This window comes from Cervus elaphus, chromosome 30 (genome assembly GCF_910594005.1).
Source record: "Cervus elaphus chromosome 30, mCerEla1.1, whole genome shotgun sequence".
Taxonomy (NCBI): Eukaryota; Metazoa; Chordata; class Mammalia; order Artiodactyla; family Cervidae; genus Cervus; species Cervus elaphus.
This window is the reverse complement of record NC_057844.1, coordinates 75598729-75612670: the sequence shown is the minus strand read 5'-3', so window position 1 is coordinate 75612670 and position 13942 is coordinate 75598729. Positions and strand designations below refer to the sequence as shown.

At 49.7% G+C, this 13942-nt stretch overlaps 1 protein-coding gene across 1 annotated transcript in view; it reads left to right on the top strand.

Moving 5' to 3' along the window:
* The first annotated feature begins 440 nt into the window (after window positions 1-440).
* LOC122686510 (G-protein coupled receptor 183-like) overlaps window positions 441-13942 on the top strand; it is a 37103-nt gene continuing 23601 nt past the window's right edge. Inside the window, exons 1-3 of the mRNA XM_043891604.1 lie at window positions 441-755; window positions 6051-6542; window positions 6897-7133. Coding sequence (XP_043747539.1) covers window positions 6063-6542; window positions 6897-7130 — 714 coding nt within the window. The 5' untranslated portion in view covers window positions 441-755; window positions 6051-6062 and the 3' untranslated portion in view covers window positions 7131-7133. The remainder of the gene's footprint in view (window positions 756-6050; window positions 6543-6896; window positions 7134-13942) is intronic.

Here is a 13942-nt window from a genome sequence, read left to right as displayed (position 1 = left end):
CCAGTCTGCATCCCAGGGTGGGTCCGATGCCTCGTTTACTTGCCAGCGGTGTGGTGGGGGGACGCCTTCTCTGGGAGGCAGAGGAAAGGAGCACCCTGGCTCCATCAGCCGTCCACCTCCTGCCAAGCGCAGCCCTCGGGAGCACGGCCAGTCAGGGCTGCAAACTGGCTTTCAGGCTCCATTGAAGAGCCCTAAAGCCTGGATCATACTCCCAGGAAATCCCGAGCCAGGCGAAGCTCCCCTCACTTGCTCAACCCCAGCCTGAGCTCATCAGGGTCCCCTTAAAGCCCTTCTTGCTGAACTTCACTCCCTAGTCGTCGGGGTTGGGGGCGGGACGGGGGAGGATGCTGGCGGGGTTTTGAAGTTCCTGACCCTGGTGGCTTGAGAGTCACACCTGTGGCCTACATGCCTGCCTGTGGGGGGCACAGAAATGGAAGAAGTGGGGACCGGTTCCTGGAGCAACGCTCCCCCACTTCGTCCTTTTTGGGAGGTGGGAGGCCTTGTGGCTGAGCGAGCTCTGAGCTCCGCCTGTGGCAGGGAGATCACCTTGCCTGATACCCCGGGTGTTTTTTTTTCTTCTTTCCTTTCTGTTTTTTTTCCCTGCAGGGGTGGGTGAAAGAAAGAAGAGTGCAGTGAACTGATTCAATCCCTATAGCAGGGAGACTGCACGGGGTACATTTGATGCCCCAGGGCCCCTGCGGAGGCAGCTGACCCAGGCTCCACCCGGCTCCCTGGCATCACCCTTGGTGAGCGAGGTAAGCCCACCAGAGGTGAGTGTTTCTAGGCACCACAGGAAGGGCGTGTCTTGCTGGGACTTGGGGAGAAAGGCTCAGATCACTCTGCCTTTCACACACACCCCCCTTCTCTCTGCTTCTCTCAGCCATAGGTGGAGCATCCTTACTCATCCCGGACACCCGGGGGGACTGCTGCCGCTCCCGATCAGGCAGCAGACAGGTCAGGCCAGAAAGACCCAAGGTCAGGGTCAGCCTCACGTCCCTGAGCAAAACCGGCTGATAGAACCGGGTTAGACCTGGGGTGTAGCCCTCAGAACCCTCTGCAGGCCCTTTTGAGCATCTGTCCCTACGTGGCTGCACCAGCTGACCACCTGGCCCCGCGGTCACCACTGGGTGAGTCTCCAAGGCGCATAGTCTTGTGAGAGGGAGATGCATCTGTAACTTTGTATCAAGACAGGAAAGGCTGTAGGAGAGAGGACATGTCTCTTCTTCCCTTCCCTTTGGCCTCATCCCTAAACTGACGAGAGATGGATTAACAGGAGGAAAACGAACAGAAGCTGAATAACGTGTACACGTGGGGAGAGACCCAGGAAAACGAAGTCGCCGGAGTGAGCAAAACCATCATTTTTAGATACGTTCTCCAGCGAGAGACAACAGAAGATCTTGGGTGTCCGGGGTGGTGGGGGGAGCCAGACGTGAGAGCAGAGCCCGAGAAGGGCAGGAGACAAGGGCAAGTTCGCTCTGCAGGTGACCCCTCGCCTTCTGCATTGACTGGAGTTTCCAGACATTGAGTCATTAACCTCTCTTCTTGGTAGGGCAAGGGAGATACCCCGACAAATAGAAATGTCTTCTTAAAAAATGTTTACTTATTTACTTATGGCTATGCTGGGTCTCTGTTGTGGTTGCGGGCTTTTAGTGGGGGTTACTCTCTAGTTGCGGCGTGGGGCACAGGCTCTTGGGCTCCGGGCGCTAGATCACAGGCTCGATAGGTGTGGCACATCGGGTTAGTTGCCCCGAGGCATGTGCGATCTTCCCAGACTAGGGCTCGAACCCACGTCCCCTGCACTGGCGAGCGGACTCTTCACCCCTGGACCACCAGGGAAGTCCTGAATGTGTTTCATTTAAGCGTAACTTCTACTTGGCTTTCAGCGCTTCTTCTGTGCCTGTGATTTCTTAAAAATAAGCAGGTTAAAGTGATCCTTCGGCCAGAGAGGTGTGTTTTGGGGGCAAATTCTGCTCCCCTGCGAGACCAAGAGCGGGTCGTTTTCTATGAGCAGGTGGGATGGGGCAGGGGCAATGGGCTGCTCTGCGTGTGCAGCGGGGAGAACTCGGGTTGGGGCGGGGATAACGGTGCAGAAAGAGGCCGAGGAGCACAACTTGGGCAGGTGTGGGCCAGAGCCCAAGGCACTGGGCAGTTAGTTGGTGCCCCTGGCGGGCAGGAAGGGACATTCCGCCGAGGTCTGCAGTTAGGAGGGGGGTGGACCAGAGCAGAAGGAGGAAAGGTCAGTGGGTCCGAGGCATTAGGGCCCCTCTCTCGGGCAGGGAGGGACTCCTCGTGTGGGTCAGATCTCCCCGGACTCACAGCTGTGGCAGTACCCATCCCCCCACTTTGGGAGGTGGGTGTGGCAGCTCTGTGGGTGCACCTCCCCGCAGGTTTTTGGGGAGGAGGTGGTGCTTGGCGGGGCCCTGGGGTTATGCCATGTGCCCGGCGCCCTGGGCTGTGGGCTGGTGTGTGGGGAAGAGGCCCAGGAAAGTCAGGAAGTGGGTCGCTTGCCCAGGGTGGGGTCTTTTAAAGTGCCGGTTCATCTCTGAGTCCAGTGAGGCCTGAACAGAAAAGGCAAGGGTCACACAAGGTTCCCACAGCCCTCCCGGTTGCAGCTCTGGGCCGAGTGCTAGTGATTCCAGCAGCAGAATCGACCTGTGGCTGGGACCCTCCTGAGCTAAACCGGCCCCTTGAGATGCCCTCCTTGCCCTACTGGGAGGGCACAGAGCCTCTCCCCCCAGCCCCCACCTCCTTGCGACCTGAGGGTCAGATTGTTCAGGCAAGGAAGGGATGAGGAGGAACAGCCTTCCCCCTGGATTTGGAGCTGGTGGGACCCCTGGGAGAGTGTACCCACTTACCTCCTTATTTCTGTCTAGCTGTCTGTTTACAGATCTATCTAGTCACCATCTCTATATCTCTGTCATCTATCATCTATCTACCATCTATTATCTACCTACCTATGTAACTGTGTATCTGTCTATCTAGTCATCATCACTGTATCATCTCCATCCATTCATCCATCATCCCGAGGTTCAAAGGACTTTTCAGAGCTCCTCTCTCTCCTGATGGACTTACTTTCCATTTGAATGGAAGCATCTTCTCCATCTGCAGAGACTAGACAGAGCTCTCTATGCCTAGGTTGCAAAGAGGCACAGTCTACAGCAGGCTCCCTAATCTGTTGTTGTTCAGTCGTTCAGTTGTGTCCGACTCTTTGTGACCCCATGGACCATAGTCTGCCAGGCTCCTCTGTCCATGGGATTCTCCAGGCAAGAACACTGGAGTGGGTTGCCACTTCCTCCTCCAAGGGATCTGGCCGGCCCAGAGATCAAACCCAGGTCTCCTGCATTTGGCGAGGGGATTCTTTATCACTGAGCCACCAGGGAAGCCCCAGGCTCCATACTAGCCAGCGCCAAATTAGCAAAGGAGGAGACAGCTGCGTCGTGACTCACATAAGATAAGATTTGGGGCTCATGGAGCTGGTGCCCTTCAGCCAGCCCATGACCGAGTTCAGCACCTCCGCCTGGGTCTCTGGTTCTGCGAGATACTTTTACTGTGGCCCTTGGGCAAACCGCACACCCTCTGCACACCTGTGGACCACGTGGACAGTCACCCCCGCTCACTGGCTGCACAGAGAGCGCTGCTCCCCTTGTCTCAGCGCGGAAATTAAACGTTAAAGGATGATCAGAATGCAGATGACAGAAATGGAGGTGTGAAGAGCAAAGGCAGGTGGGGGAAATGGACTGGAAAAAAAGGGGGAAACACACATTTTTGGACAGACATCCCAATAGAAAAAAGGACAAAATACACAGGTACTTCATAAAGAAAAAATATAAATGGCCAATAAACCAGAGAGAAGGTGCTTGCTGTCAGTGGTTATTAGGCAAATGCCAGCTGAAACCACAAGAAAATACCTCTGCACACCCACCAGAATGGCTCCCCTGAAAAAGACTGACCGTGCCTGGTGCTGGCAGGGTTGAGGTACCATGGGAATCTCAAACACGGTCAGATCATGAAGAGTGGCTCTTTGCAAACTGTTTGCCGGGACCCACCGCAACCAATTGAGAACCCGTGACTCATCATCCCCACTCCTAGCTCTGTACCAGAGCTGTGCTTAGTCGATCGGTCATGTCTGACTCTCAGCAACACCATGGACTGCAGCACACAAGGCCGCCCTGTCCATCACCACCCCGGAGCTTGCTCGAATTCATGTCCATTGAATCGGTGATGCCATCCAACCATCTCATCCTCTGTCATCCCCTTCTCCTGCCTTCAGTCTTTCCCAGCAGCAGGGTCTTTTTCAATGAGTCATTTCTTCACATCAAGTGGCCAAACTATTGGAGTTTCAGCTTTAGCGTCAGTCCTTCCAATGAATATTCAGGACTGATTTCCTTTAGGATTGATTGGTTGGATCTCCTTGCAGTTCAAGGGACTCTCAAGAGTTTTCTCCAATACCACAGATCAAAAGCATCAATTCTTCGGTGCTCAGCTTTCTCTATAGTCCAAATCTCACATGACTACTGGAAGAACCATAGCTTTGACTAGACGGATCTTTGTTAGCAAAGTAATGTCTCTGCTTTTTAATATGCTGTCTAGGTTGGTCATAGTTTTTCTTCCAAGGAGCAAGTGTGTTTTAATCTCATGGCTGCAGTCACCATCTGCAGTGATTGTGGAACACAAGAAAATAGACTGTCACCGTTTCCATTGTTTCCCCATCTATTTGCCTTGAAGTGACGGGACCAGACGCCATGATCTCAGTTTTCTGAATGTTGAGTTTTAAACCAGCTTTTTCACTCTCCTCTTTCACTTTCATCAAGAGGCTCTTTAGTTCTTCTTCACTCTCTGCCATAAGGGTGGTGTCATCTGCATATCTGAGGTTATTGATATTTCTCCTGACAATCTTGATTCCAGCTTGCGATTCATCCAGCCTGGCATCTTGCATGATGTACTCTGCATATAAGTTAAATAAGCAGGGTGACGATATACAGCCTTGATGTACTCCTTTCCCAATTTGGAAGCAGTCTGTTGTTCCATGTCCTGTTCTAACTGTTGCTTCTTGACATGCACACAGATTCCTCAGGAGGCAGGTCAGGTAGTTTGGTCGTCCATAGCATACGCAGCGTATGATCTCATTAAAGCTCAGAGGCAGCCATGCTGAGTTGTGACTTTTTGAAACTTGTATTATTGGAGGACAATTGCTTTACAGTGTTGTGTTAGCTTCTGCTATACAACAAAGTGAATCATCTGTGTGTACACGTATGTCCCTTCCCTCCTGAGCAGCCCTCCTTGGTCCCCCATCCCACCCTTCCAGGTCTCAGTTATGATTTTATGTTTTCAAACATTTATGATTTTATTTATTATGATTTTATGGGGTTTTTTTTGATGTGGATCATTTTAAAAGTCTTTATTGAATCTGCTATAATATTGATTCTGTTTTCTTATATATATATATATTTTTTTTTGGCCCGAAGTCATGCAGAATCCTAGCTCCCCAAGGGAGGAATTGAACCTGCGCCTTATGAATTAGAAGGCGAAGTATTAACCACTGGACCAACAGGGAAGCCCCTAAGTTGTGATTTTAGAAGTTAGGGTATTAATTAACCCCGAGTGGAGGTAGAGGTTGGGGTGGGCAAAGGCGAGCTTCTGGGGGTGCTGGTGAGGTGCTTTCCTAAACTGAGTGCTGATCACACAGATGTGTTCATTTTGTAAAATTTTTAATTAAAAAAAGAGCATGTTCATGGGCATGAGGTTTCAGCAGATTGTGAAGTGTAGCTGTATTAGGGGTGAGGGCTTCCCCGGTGGCTCAGTGGTAAAGACTCCACCTGCAATGCAGGAGACACGAGTTTGTCCTTGATTTGGGAGGATCCCCTGGAGGAGGAAATAGCAACCCACTCCAGTAGTCTTGCCTGGAAAATCCCACAGACAGAGGAGCCTGGCGGGTTACAGTCCACAGGGTCACAAGAGAGTCGGCCACCACTGAGCAGAACAACAGCAAGACACATTAGAGGTGCAATCCTTAGATACAACACTACATCTAATTTTCTTGTCTTCCCAAGGACCTCTCTGACATGGCTTCAAGCATGGCTGACCCAAGCAGCCTCGTCCAGCACACCAACTCCTGCCTTGCCCACCACCCGCCCCGGGTGGCCAGCGTGATGCTCTCTCTGTTCTACACGGCCCTGTTGATCTTCGCTGTCCTGGGAAACGTCCTGGCCCTTCGCCTGGCCTATCAGAAGGACGAGAAGATCAACTCGACAGGTGTCTTCCTGGTCCACCTGGCAGTGTCCGACCTCCTGTTCGCCCTGACCCTGCCCGGAAAGATCACCTACTTCCTGCTGGACTTCAGTTGGCCTTTCGGGGAGGGGCTCTGCAGGCTGACGGCCTTCATCTTCTTCGTGAACACCTACTCGGGCATCTACCTGATGACGTGCGTGAGCGTGGACCGCTACTTGGCGGTGGTCCGTGCCCACCAGTGTCCCCGGCTGCGTGAGCCCGGGCGGGCCCGGCTCATCTGCGCGGCTGTGTGGGTCCTGGCGACGCTGCAGACGGCGCCCCTGCTGGGGTTCACCATGACCACGCGCGTGGCCGGCAGGCTCACCTGCATGGAGTACGATAGCGTCCAGCGGGTGTTCACACTGCCCGTCATGGTCCTGGTGACCTCCGCGCTGAGCTTCTGCGGCCCGGTGGCCGTCATCCTCTTCTGCTACGTGAAGATCACCGTCAAGCTGTGCCGGACGGCCCGGGACAACCCCCTGACTAGCCGGAAGGGCCACCACCGCAGGGCCTGCCTGCTCACGCTGGTGGTGCTGGTGGCCGTGGTCGTCTGCTTCATCCCCTACCACCTCCACGTCATCCAGTTCATGGTGACCAAGATGCTCCGCCAGCCCACCTGCTCCGAGCAGAGGGTTTTCAAACTGTGCCTGCAGCTCACCGTCTGCCTCATGAACTTGAACTGCAGCATCGACCCCATCGTTTACTTCTTCGCGTCCTCGCGTTACAGGAAATGGCTCCGCCGCCTTCTGAATCTCAAAGCATCACCATCCTCTCCCTCCTCCCCGCCAGGAAAAGCTTCCTCAGAAACACAAAGTATCAACCAGACGGGAGGCTCCTTGCCCTTGGAGGAGAATGAAGTCTAAGAGGTGATGAGCTTTCATACTGCACCTGGGGTTCAGGGGGGAGGACCCCAAGCTTGTACAATTTGGGGATTGGGTTCTTTAAGAAAAAGAATACACAACCATAGATGCAAAGCTAGGTACAAGGTCGTGGAAGGTGAGTGAGGAGCTCTGAAGCGTGCATTCATTAGCTTTGCCGTAAACCTACTTCTGGGGCTTTCCTGGTGGCTCAGCTGGTAAAGAATCTGCCTGAAATGTGGCAGACCTGCATTCAATCCCTGGGTTGGGAAGATCCCCTGGAGAAGGGAAAGGCTACCCACTCCAGTATCCTTGCCTGGAGAAGTCCATGGACAGAGGAGCCTGGTGGGCTATAGTCCATGTGGTTGCAAAGAGTTGGACTTGACCGAAGCGACTTAGCACACAGCACGCACCTCTCATGTATTCTAATAAACACCGCTTCATCCTTGGCCTCTGAAGGGTGTGCAATTTCTTTTGGGAAAAGAGTATTTTCACATCAAATGCAGTCATGACCAGAAGAATCATTGGCTGAGCACTAGAGTCACAGTTTGGACAAGGTTTCTGATTTGGGGAGGCAAATTGTTGTAAAGAGCAAAAAAATACCCCTCCCCGCAAAAGCCAAAATCTCTAAACCTTTGGAAAAATGCCAAGGTTTTCCTGAGAAAGTGAGAAAATGAGAGGAAGACACCCTTCAAGTTATTGGCCTGGCGGCCTCTGGGGTGGGAGAATGGGGTGAGGGGCTGGGTGATCACTTTTGTAGGAAAAGTCTGATCTGGAGCAGGGGGTAGACATTCCTGTATCACATGTGTGAGCGGGAACAGTCTGGGGGAAGGAAGAAAGACAAGAACGTGGGCATGAGCATTCATTTTTCAGTTGCGCGTGTCAGAAAGTGCTTATGCACGCTAGTGTTGTTTGCATTCGGTCAAAACAAACCTTTCATGGCACTTTCTTGAGTTTAAAACACAACACAGATCATTTCCACTTGGGCGATTTTGGATTTTTTGTGAAATAAAACAGGTGTTTCCCTGCCAAAGATGCGGGAGGCACTGGGGTCATCGTGAGATCTGTCTCAGCCATGCGTGTCCAGCCCGACCAGCTCACGACCTCTGTGCTCCCCCCACTCCATGGACCCCCCAGCCCTCCCCCCATGGACCCCCCCCCCCCATGGACTCCCTAACCCTCCCCCATGGGGAGTCAATAATTAAGCATCATCAATCTGGTGACTTAAACCAACAAAAATGTATGCTCTTGTTCTGGATGCTAAAAGTTCAAAGTCAAGGGATCACTAGGGCTGGTTCCTTCTCAAGCTGCAAGGGAGACTGATCTAGGCCTCTCTTGGCTTCTGGAGCTTTGCTGGCAGTTATTGGTGCTCCTTGGCTTGTAAATATCACCCCCATCTCTGTCTCCATCTTCACCTGGTTTTCTCCCCATGTGTCTCTGTCTTCACATGGCATTTTCTTCTTTTCCTAAGGACACCAGTCACCTTGGATTTGTTGTTGTTGCTGCTGAGTCGCTAAGTTGTGTCTGACTCTTTGTGACCCCATGGACTGTAGCACACTAGGCTTCCCTGTTCTTCACTTTCTCCTGGAGTTTGCTCAGACTCATGTCCATTGAATCAGTAATGCCATCCAACCATCTCATCCTCTGCCACCCCCTTCTCCTTTTGTCTTTAATCTTTCCCAGCATCAGGATCTTTTCCAATGAAATCAGCTCTTCACATCAAGTGGCCAAAGTATTGGAGCTTCAAAACCAGCCTTTCCAATGAATATTCAAGGTTGATTTCCTTTAGGATGGACTGGTTTGAGCTCCATGCAGTCCAACGGACTCTCAAGAGTCTTCTCCACCCTAATGACCTCCTCTGAACTTGATTACACCTATTTCCAATTAAGGTCATATTCATAGGTATGGGGGTGGGGGTTACGACTTGATCTTATTTGGGGATCCAGCTTTTAATACCCACCCATTTCTGAGCACCCCTTTTTCCAGACACTCTTCTCTGGAAGAATCTCAGCCCATCCCTGACCCCTCCTGTAAGCCCCTGTGATACCACATCAGAGCCTCATGACCAAGGTGAGACTTGGAGGAGGGAGTAAGAGGGGTCTGGTTTAAATACTAGTTGGTCCATAAAACAGGTCAACTGCCACAGCTTGTTTTGCAGCCCTACTCAAAATACCTGCATGTCAAAATGGAAGCATCAGAATGACCCCCTCAGAGGGTCCCCTCACTCTGCGTGTGGGAGCTTGGTCCAGAGGAAGGTGTAGGGTCAGGGGGTTGGGGGTGGGCCCTGTAGGTGGGGGCTCTATAACGAGGTCCCCGGGTCCCCTTCTGGCGCATGAACTACCCGTGGAGGTGTCTGGAAGTTTCTGCCCTTGGGTAGAAGGTCTCCCGATGACTTCTAAGAATCTCAATCACTTGACGTTTTTAAGGAGGAAGAATGGAGAGTTTCAGAAATGGAGCTGGTAGATGCCCAAATGTCCCTCCACTGTCAGCTTTGCCCAGAAGGCGTATTTTGCGCTCAGAATCCCTGCCCCGACGGCCCCACCACACACCGCGAGCTAACCACGGTCCCACTTTCACTACAGCTTTCCCCATCTCCTCACCACGTCACGGTGCACGGGGCCGACACAGAGGTGAAGTCCCTCTGGAGGTGTGTGGGCTTGTGGGCGGCCAGGCTCAGACTGGCCGGGTTCCCTGAAGGTCGGGTCACACCTCAGGCCTCAGGAATCCTTCGTGACGGGGACATTGGAACTGGTGACACGCTGTCACTCGTTTGTTCCAGCTCAGTGAGGGCGGGGGCCATCGAGGCAGCCGGATAAGAAATCGGGGGCAGAGGCCCCTAAACGTTCTTGCTGCCTCCCTTTGGAAGACCTCTGTGGCAATTTCCCCTATCTTTATGAACTTCTTGCTGTTCTTTTTTGGTTTTAATATTTTAGATTTCCGCCCCCTTTGTTTCCCCTTTATTTATTTATTTGGGTGTCCTGGGTCTTGGTCATGCGGGATCTTCAGTTGCAGCACACGGGCTCTCTAGTTGTGTCGTGAGAGCTTAGTTGTCCCATGGCCTGTGGGATGTTAGTTCCCCAACCAGGGACTGAACCTGAGTCCCTTGCATTGCAAGGAGGATTCTTAACCACTGGACCACCAGGAAAGTCCTGCTTACTCACTATTGATGCTGCGATAGACGTTCTCTTAGCAGACCTCACTTAGCCATCTCAGGACCTCTGTGGGTCTGAGGGTCACGGACCGCACACCGCCTGCTTGTGGCCGGTGGCTTCTGCCCAACTCATGGTCTTCTGTGCCCACAAGTGGGGCTCTGGGCTCCCCAAGACACAGCTGTGTTTGTTCCCAAATCTTCTCATATCAGTTGTTATCAAAATTAAATCATTATTACATAAACCAATAAAGTATAAAGGCAAAAAGAAAGAGCTGTTGTTCTAAGAACTAAGTTAAATGCTTTGGGAAATTTGGTGAAGGTGAATTGCTTACAAAACAAAAAATGCTGTCACAATAGGCCTGAGTGTAACACTTATAGGTCATTTGGAAAAATGTAGAAATCCAAGATGACACGCAATCTGATTGCTTTGCTGAGCTCTGGGGCTAGCTTCAATTAAAAAAAAAAAAATCCAAACTGGAACTCATAAGCAATGCAATGTGGGTGTTGATTATGAAAGACACACATTTCCAATCAGTACAACTACAATTTTTAAAAAGGCCTTAGTGACAATAACATCATTGACATGTTTTAACTTAAAATATTTAATATATGGGCTTCTGTGTGTGTGTGTGTGTGTGTGTATATATATATTATAGGCATATATATGTGTGCTAAGGTGCGTCAGTCATGTCTGACTCTGTGACCCAATGGACTATAGCCCACCAGGTTCCTCTGTCCATGAAATTCTGTAGGCAAGAATACTGGAGTGGGTTGCCATGCCCTCCTCCACGGGATCTTCCCAATGACCCAGGGATTGAACCTCTTACATCTCCTGCGATGGCAGGCGGGTTCTTTACCACTAGAGCCACCCAGTAAGCCTGATGAATCCACTGTAAGTTCAAAGTATAAGTTGAAATGCATTAATACACATAACCTACCAAACATCACAGTTTAGCCCAGCCTACCTTAAATGTGCTCAGAACACTTACACTAGCTTACATCTGGGCAGGATCATCTAACACAAAGCCTATTTTCTAAAGAAGTGTTGAGTATCTCATGTAATTTATTGAATTCTGAGCTGACAGTGCAAAACAAAATGGCTGTCTGGGTGCAGAATGGTTGTTGACCCTTGTGATATGGCTGATGGGGGTCTGCCTGCCTGCCATCCCCAGCATTACAAAAGAGGACCGGACTGAAAAGAACCTCAGGAACCCAGGAAAAGATCAAAATCCAAAATTCCGTACAGTTTCCACTGAATGGGTACCACTGTAACACCATCATCAAGTCAAAAAATTATAAGCCACACCATTGTTAAATCAGGGCCCATCTGTGTGTGTGTTCTGCAGTTTATCCAACTTTTTTTTTTCATTTTATTATTCATTTAATGGAGAAAGAAATGGTAACCCGCTCCAGTATTCTCGCCTGGAAAATTCCATGGACAGAGGAGCCTGGTGGGCTACAGTCCATGGAGTCACAAGGAGTCAGACATGACTGAACATGCATGCATGCATGCATTTATTTATTATTTAAGCTCTTGCACTAGATTTTTACAAGCTGGTGAACACTGATAAAATTATTTCTTCCACAGAACTATAACCAAATGTTCCTGGACAGTATACATATATGGTTGAGCTAATGTCAATACATATCACCATTTTATAAGTTAGATAAAGAAACAAATTGTCAAGTATCCAAATATTAAGTTACACAACTCAAAGGCTTCAGTTCAGTTCAGTTCAGTCACTCAGTCATGTCCGACTCTTTGCGACCCCATGGACCGCAGCACGCCAGGCCTCCCTGTCCATCACCAACTCCCGGAGCTTGCTCAAACTCACATCCGTCGAGTCGGTGATGCCACTCAACCATCTCATCCTCTGTCGTCCCCTTCTCCTGCCTTCAATCTTTTCCAGCATCAGGGTCTTTTCCAATGAGTCAGTTCTGTGCATCAGGTGGCCAATGTATTAAGAGTTTCAGCTTCAGCATCAGTCCTTCCAGTGAATATTCAGGACTAATTTCCTTTAGGATGGACTGGTTTGATCTCCTTGCTGTCCAAGGGACTCTCAAGAGTCTTCTCGAACACCACAGTTCAAAATCATCAATTCTTCAGCTTTCTTTAATAGTCCAACTCTCACATCCATACATGACTACTGGAAAAACCATAGCTTTGACTAGATGGACCTTTGTTGGCAAAGTAATGTCTCTGCTTTTTAATATGCTATCTAGGTTAGTCACGGATTTTCTTCCAAGGAGCAGGTGTCTTTTAATTTCATGGCTGCAGTCACGATCTGCAGTGATTTTGGAGCCCAAGAAAAAAAAGTCTCTCACTATTTCCATTGTTTCCCCATCTATTTGCCAAAAAGTGATGGGACTGGATGCCAAGATCTTAGTTTTCTGAATGCTGAATTTTAAGCCAGCTTTTCCACTCTCCTCTTTCACTTTCATCAAAAGGCTTTTTAGTTCTTCTTCACTTTCTGCCATAAGGGTGGTGTCATCTGTATATCTGAGGTTATCAATATTTCTCCTGGCAGTCTTGATTCCAGCTTGTGCTTCATCCAGTCCAGCGTTTCTCATGATGTACTCTGCATATAAGTTAAATAAGCAGGGTGACAATATACAGTCTTGATGTACTCCTTTCCCGATTTGGAACCAGTCTGTTGTTCCATGTCCTGTTCTAACTGTTGCTTCTTGACCTTCATACAGATTTCTCAGGAGATTTGATTCTTGACCTGCGTATCAGATCTCTCATATGCCTATGTCCAAAGGCATATAAAATGTTAAATGTCTGCTCGATTCATTAGCAGAAATCTACTTTTTATTTTTGCAAGAGAGTTTGGGAATCGTACTTCAAACAAAAATAAGTTGTAGTTTACACAGCTTTTTAAAGTTAATTGACTGACCACCGTTTCTCAGTCTAGGACAAGAGGGCTTCTGGCAGGTGGCATTTGTACGAAAAATCGTGGTGAAATATTGTGATTCATTTGTCGTTGTTCAGTCACTAAGTTGCGTCTCTTTGCAATCCCATGGACTGCAGCATACCAGGTTTCCCTGTCCTTCACTATCTCCTGGAGTTTGTTTAAACTCATATCCATTGAGTCAATGATTCCATCCAACCATCTCATCCTGTTATCCCCTTCTCCTCCTACCTTCGATCTTCCCCAGCATCAGGGTCTTTTCCAGTGAGTCAGCTCTTTGCATCAGGTGGCCAAACTATTGGAGCTTCAGCATCAGAACTTCCAATGAATATTCAGGACTGATTTCCTTTAGGATTGACTGGTTTTATCTCCTTGCAGTCCAAGGGGCTCTCAAGAGTCTTTTCCAGTACCATTGTTCAAAAGCTTTCATAAGAAATATATATTTGGTCACTCAGATGACCAGAATCCCTTCTCATATATATTTGGTCTTCATCTACAGTTCCTGGCTCCCAGCTCCTAAAACCTTGTAACTCCCTAAGTGCAGAGAATCATGTAGAGAATCATGTTTTATTATGTGAACAAGGTGATTTTTGGAAGCACCTAAGGATGGGGGCTGATCGCTGGGAGAACTAACCATCCGATAAGGGTTGGAACTTGGAACTTTCTGTCCCACCCCTCTGTCCTCTAGGGAGGGAAGCAGGGCTGGAGGTCAAGCATGCTTCCCCCTTTAAACCAGTCCTTAAGTCACCAGCAGG